This window comes from Mytilus edulis, chromosome 5 (assembly GCF_963676685.1).
Source record: "Mytilus edulis chromosome 5, xbMytEdul2.2, whole genome shotgun sequence".
Classification (NCBI taxonomy): Eukaryota; Metazoa; Mollusca; class Bivalvia; order Mytilida; family Mytilidae; genus Mytilus; species Mytilus edulis.
Genome location: NC_092348.1, coordinates 48454634 through 48461758, shown reverse-complemented (window position 1 = coordinate 48461758; position 7125 = coordinate 48454634). Strand labels below are relative to the sequence as shown.

Genomic DNA, 7125 nt, shown 5'->3' with positions numbered 1-7125 from the left:
GAACTGTCAATTTATCCTAAATCTTGAAATCTATACAATTTATGTGCATAATATTTTTTGTCAATAATTTACCGCCATTTTAATCTACGTTTTAGAACAAGTTGAAGTCATTTTAAACTGTTCTCTTGACCATGTTAGACGTGTTATTTCAGAGTTTTAAACGAGATATAAATTGAGCTACAATAGTTCAAGCATATTTACATTTTAATTTCTTTGATCAAAATATTATATCATGGATTCACATGATAAACACGTACATAGTTCTAAATTGAAAAAGGCTGTTTTAGGACTTTTGAATGAAACTCGTTATCATTGCTCAGTCATTCGTGATTTCATGCTTCCATCAGATTATCTGATAGATGATACCAAATTACCTGCTATAAAAAAAAGAGGTCGAACTAGTTCTAGTTCGAGATCCAAAAGAGATAAAGACAAAGAGCGTAAAAGGAAGCAGAGGGCATTGCAAAAACATGTAGAATTGAATCCTGAAGATGATCCAGAGAAAACCCCAGCTACCAGATTTCAAAACTTATATAAATCTAGTATTACGTACAGAGAAAAGAAATTGGCATATAGCAGAGACAAATATAGCATTAATTTACCGTTTAAAACGGCTAAAAAGCTTGCTTTAAAGGAAAAATATAAATCCAATGCCCAATTTAAAGAATCACGGAAAGATTTTATTAAGAATAAATACAAATCAAACAGTCGGTTTAAACAAGCACAGAAGGATTATATTAACAAAAAGTACAAGTCAAACAAAAGATTTCAACAAGAACATAAAGATAGTATTAATAAGAAATACCATTCTAACATTCTTTTTAAAAAAGCACGTAAAGATTACATTAAGAACAAATACAAATCAAACATTTCATTTCGACAATCACAGAGGAATTACATTAAGAATAAATACAAGACTGATATTTCTTTTCAACAATATCAGAGAAATTACATTAAGAATAAATACAAGAGCAATATTTCATTTCAACAATATCAGAAGAATTACGTTAAGAATAAATATAGTACCGATATTTCTTTTCAACAACATCAAAGGAATTACATTAACACAAAATACAAGACCGATATTTCTTTTCAACAAGCACAGAAGGAGTACAGTAAGAAGAAATACAAATTGAACAATCAATTCAAATTAGCTGTTAAAAAAGCCAGAGCTGAAAGGTATGCTAGTGACATTGACTTTAAACATAAAGTTAAAGCATTAAACCTTCTCAGATATAGACAGAATGTATTAGTCAGAGAGAAGTGCAAGAAACGGCAGCTTGAACTGTACAGACGGGAGTTACAGTATAGAGAAAAGAAAATTTCTCTAGTACAAGCCAGACGTTCAAACACTGGAAATAATTTAGCTGCATGGTTTAGACAGCAAGTACGGGATGGTCCGATATACATTTGTTCTGTGTGTATCAAGTTGAAATTCAGAAAGCAAGTTGTTCAATTAGATACGGGAAAATATTTAAAGAAGGGCAATCAAAGTGCAGCAGTGGCGAATCGGTGTATCACTTTTGAATTTAAAACTCCTTGTACAGCTGATTGTCCAATCAAATGTGAAACCATAAACCACAAACTATGGATATGTTACACTTGCCATCGTCATCTCATTAAGAGTGAGGTTCCAGCAGACGCAAGAGCAAATGGCTTAGAGCTAACGCCTATTCCAGAAGAATTGAAATATCTGAATTCATTAGAGAAACAGCTAATTTCTCAACGAATACCGTTCATGAAACTTGTGCAACTGCCAAAAGGAAACCAGAGAGGCATAATTGGCCCCTGTGTTTCTATACCAACTGATATTCAGAAGACAGTTGCTATACTTCCTCGTTCTGATGATGATTCACAGCTTGTCCGATGTAAACTTAAAAGAAAACAATCATACATAGGTTACAGTCAGTATGCATTTATCAGTACCAAAAAGATATGCAAAGCTCTGGATTGTTTAAAAGAATGCAACCCATATTACAAAGACACTGTGTTAAATCAGACATGGCTTGACGGATTTTCTCCAGAATTTGAAGATTTGACAATCACCGCGAAAGATGATGAAGGTAGTCCTGATATTTTAGAAATACGGGACATTAAAACACAACAGAGTGATGAAGATCCACAAGATGAAGACGATCAGGATGTTAAAGACAGAGGCTTTCCATCAGACACATGTCTACAACCTGTAGATATAGGACAGGAGATAATGGATCAACACTTTGACGATATTTTTTGTGTTGCTCCAGGTGAAGGTAGTACACCTGTAAGCATGATACAGGAAGAAGGCAATGAGGCGATGTCTTTTCCGGCACAGTTTCCCGAGGGATCTTTTGGGTCATATGATAGTAAAAGACCGGTTCACCTCACAAGATCAAGGTACTTTCATGCTAGACTCTTTAGTGGTGACAGGAGATTTTCCAGTGATTCGTCATATATATTTTATGCACAGTACCTCTCAGAATTGGAGCAAGTTATTTCCAAAGTGTCTATAGCTCTTCGGAAGAGTACTGGAAAGGATTCGACAGGTAATGCTATAACAGCAAGCATGTTGACGGATAGAAACCAGCTGAAAAGTCTATTGAGTACCGATCAAGGTTATAAATTTATGACTCCCATTCGAGGAACACCTCCATATTGGCAGACTGCATTAAAGGATCTCTTGGCAACAGTTCGTCAGCTTGGGATTCCTACGTGGTTCGCCACATTCTCAGCTGCTGATATGAGATGGACAGAAGTTCTACAACTACTTTTAGAGCAACAAAATTGTGCGCAGTCGTTGGAAGATCTCGATTGGACTGGTAAATCCGAGGTTTTAAGAAACAATCCCGTCATGAACGCTGTCATGTTTGACCACAGGTTTCACACCTACCTAAAAGATATTATCATTAAACGAGGAATAATTGGAAATGTTAAAGACCATTTCCATAGAATAGAATTTCAACAACGTGGATCTCCTCATGCCCACTGTCTTTTTTGGATTGAGGATGCACCAGTGGTTGATCAGGATGATGACCAGACAGTGTGTGATTTTGTAGATCAATATGTCAGTTGTCAATTACCAGATAAAACAGTAGACCCAGAGCTCCATGCAATGGTAAGCAGTGTTCAGCAGCATAGTAAAAACCACTCTAAATCTTGCCACAAAAAGGGAACCACTTGCAGATTTAATTTTCCTCGCCCCCCTTCAGAAAAAACTTTTATCTCGAGACGTAAAAGCCTAGCAGATCCATCCATAAAAAAGTCTCCACAACAAATGAAAGATTTTGCTAAATCTGTTTTAAATCAACTTTGGACTGTTTTACAAGATGAGCATTTGGAAAATATTACAACTCAAAATTTGTTCCAAGCTGCTGGAATCACGCAACAGGAGTTTGAGGATGCTTCAAATATTCTCACCAAGAGGAACAGTGTTACTTTGCAACGTTCTCCATCTGACGTATGGATAAACCAGTATAATCCTGATCTCCTGCGTTGTTGGAATGCGAACATGGATATACAATTCATCACAGATGTTTATGCATGTGTGGTGTATATCATTTCATACATTTCCAAAGCAGAGAGGGAGATGGGAGTGGTTTTGCAAAATGCAAGCAAGGAAGCAGCTGAAGGTAATTGTGATGCACAGCAGGCAATGAAAAAGATTAGTGGAGCCTACTTTAGACAACGTGAAGTCAGTGCACAAGAAGCTGTTTACAGAGTGTGTGGTCTTCATCTTAAAGAATGTTCTAGGAAGGTGCAGTTTGTTCCTGTCGGTGACAATCCTATAAAAATGAGTCTTCCATTGAATGTTATAAAAAAGAAAGCTAACCAACTTGACAACAATATTTGGATGCCGTCTTTATATGACAGATATAAAGCAAGACCAGCTGAAATTGTTTTTGAAAAAGTCTGTTATGCATCATTTTGTTCTCAATACTATGTTCTTTCTGCATCCCAAATACCTAAAAACCCTGAAAAATCTCAAGTTTTTAAGTTACAAAATGATTTGGGTTCCATCAAAAAACGATCCAGGACTGATTCGGCAGTTATTAAATATCCAAGATTTTCATCAGAAAAATTCCCTGAATTGTATTTTCAGTCTAATCTTCAGCTGTTTCTACCTCACAGAACAGAAGGTCAATTAAAACCACTGCAGTTTAAGACATATGAAGAAATGTATTTAAATGGAGCGGTTTTAATACCCCCAGAAACAGAACTGCAAAATGTTAAATCCATTGTTGATGCGAACAGACAGATGTTTGAAAAAAATGCTGAAGCCTTGGAAGAAGCAGAAGAGATGTTACTAACTGATGGACCCAAGGAAGATGCATGGGCTCTAATTTCTCCTGAAACAGAGGCAGAACGATTAGAAGGACAAGAGGACAGAAAACAGATAAATGAAGAAGACAGTGTTGAAATTCCTGAATTAGACATTGCAACCAAAAAAAATCAACAAGGCAATGGTATTGAAATTAGGCAAACCATTTGTCCTACTCCACAAATAAGAACTTTCATGCAGCAACTTAATAGAGAACAAAAAGACGTGTTTTACAGAATAAGGCAATGGTGTATAGACAAGGTGAATGACAAAAACCCTGAACCATTCAGAGTCTTTATCAATGGAGGTGCGGGAACAGGAAAGAGTCACTTAATTAAGTGCTTGTTTTATGAAATAACTAAAATATTATCCCCTTATTCCGCTAATCCTGATGATATAGTTGTCCTTTTAACTGCTCCAACAGCAACTGCCGCCTTTAATATTGGGGGCACTACACTACATCAAGCTTTTTCACTGCCACCAAATCTACCATTTCCGTACATCTACCTGAGAGAGGACTCAGTTAACAAACTTCGTTCAAAACTGCAACATCTCAGCATTTTGATAATTGATGAAATCTCAATGGTTGGTCAGCGATCACTGTTGTATATAAATGAAAGATTAAGACAAATCAAACAGAGCGGAAATGCACTTTTTGGGAATATTTGTGTTATCGCAGTGGGAGACTTTTACCAGTTGCCACCGGTTAAACAGAAATGTCTTTATGATTTAAGACCGGAAAGCTCTTTTCCACTTTGGAGTTCCAACTTTTCCTTAGTAGAGCTTAAACAGGTCATGCGTCAAAAAGACGATTCGGTTTTTGCTTACTTACTGAACCGCTTGCGAGTAAAAAGAAAAGATCAGTTTTTATCGCTACAAGACAAATCCTTCTTAAAATCGTGCGAACAGCATACTAACCCACCTGAAACACTCCACATTTTTGGAACCAATAAAGAGGTTGAATCACACAATAACCAACTTATTGAAGAAGTTTGTAAAATTACTCAAACTATATGTGCACAGGATTACGATAAACATCCTCAGACAGGAAGACTCGCACTAAAAGAACAGCCATATGATACATCACATGATTACCTACCAGCGCATTTGATTGTAGGGCAGCAGGCTAGGGTAATGCTCATCAGAAATGTTGACATGACATGCGGTTTAGTAAATGGAGCAATGGGAACTGTAACTGAAGTTTTACCACCAAAACAAGGATTGTCTATGCCCCAAGGAGTCATGGTACTTTTTGACAATGAGAGAATTTGCCAAGATAAAACATCATCAAGATCTAAACATCAGGCTATCATGATTACCAAATTTGAGGAAAACCTTCCCCAGAAAGCTGTCCGGTTTCAGTTTCCACTCCGATTGGCTTGGGCCTGCACCATTCATAAAGTGCAGGGTTTAACTACTGATGCAGCTGTTGTGTCTCTCAAGAACATATTTGCTCCAGGTATGTCCTATGTTGCTCTTAGCCGTGTGACATCAATGGCAGGACTAACCATCAAAGATTTTGATGAAAAAAATATCTATTGTAACGAGCAGATCTGTAAGGCTCTCAAACAAATGCCTCTATACTTAACAGTTAAAGACAAACCCATACACCAAAATAATATGGGAATAATCCTTCACAACATTCAAGGGTTAATCCCACATATAAATGATATCAGATCAAATTCAGACATTTTGTCTGCAAACTTTGTTTGTTTGACAGAAACATGGCTGAAAAATGAAACGGTGCCATGCTTAAAAGGTTTTAACTTTTTGCATAAGAACAGATTTTCATCATATCCGTCAAAGAAAAATGTTTTCAAACAACTGAAACGGAAAAAAAACGGTGGTGTCGGAATTTATATTGGACACGATCAACAGTGCTGTCCAATTACACTTGATTCAGTGAACATGGAATGTATAGTGATATTCATCAAGGAGATTAATACCAATTTAGTCCTTATTTATAGAACAGAAACTTACCCTTCATCTGTGTTTCTAGATGAATTATATGAAGTGCTTTTTTCTCTACCACAGGAAAATGAAAATACCTCAACAATAGTTTTAGGGGATTTCAACCAGGATGTGTTGAAGAAAGATTCCTCTATTGAACAGTTTATGGCAAAACAAGGATTCTCACAAGTTGTTTCTCATCCTACAACAGACGGAGATACCCTTATTGACCATGTCTACCTTTATGGCAATTTACAGATTTCTACAGAAATAATTCAGACCTACTACAGTTACCACAATATGGTTTCACTGAATATAAAATTGCCAACTATGTAAATCATGAGAATCTGTAAATATTGTGTTACCATTTCCTTGTCCATATTTAGCCATGTTGTAATGGCTGTTTCAACGACTGCCATTAATTCCTCTTTTAACTATATCCTAGTACAAACTGTAAATAATGTTTTTTTGTATTCCTTTGTAGTTATCATGTTTTAAAGGCTGTTTGACGTGTTTTGAATTCCTTTGTACATATTTTAACATGTTTTAAAAGCTGCTCCCATAAGTAAATACATTGTTTTCATCCCCAAATCGACGGTCTCTACGCAAACTTTATATTCGTACACACCTTTATTGTACATGTTGTAAATGATACTTTTAATTTCTTTTTTGTTTATATTTTACCATATTTTCTTTGCTGTAGGAACAGTGAATACATTGTTCCCTTTAACCAAAATGAGGTACGAGATGTAAATAATGATTTCGTTTTCCTTATGTTTTTAACATGTTCTGAACGAAACCAATATTAGTTCATCTCTTTGGTGTAAATAATGTTCTTTTCGTATGGCTATATAACCATGTTTAAACGACTGTTTTAA

The 7125-nt window shown here is 35.9% G+C and overlaps 1 protein-coding gene across 1 annotated transcript; it reads left to right on the top strand.

The window, feature by feature from the left end:
- Positions 1–232: 232 nt before the first annotated feature.
- On the top strand, positions 233–6583 carry LOC139525135 (uncharacterized). The gene has a single exon (XM_071320320.1). It carries the CDS (start codon positions 233–235, stop codon positions 6581–6583), a length of 6351 nt encoding a protein of 2116 aa, XP_071176421.1.
- Positions 6584–7125: the final 542 nt, after the last annotated feature.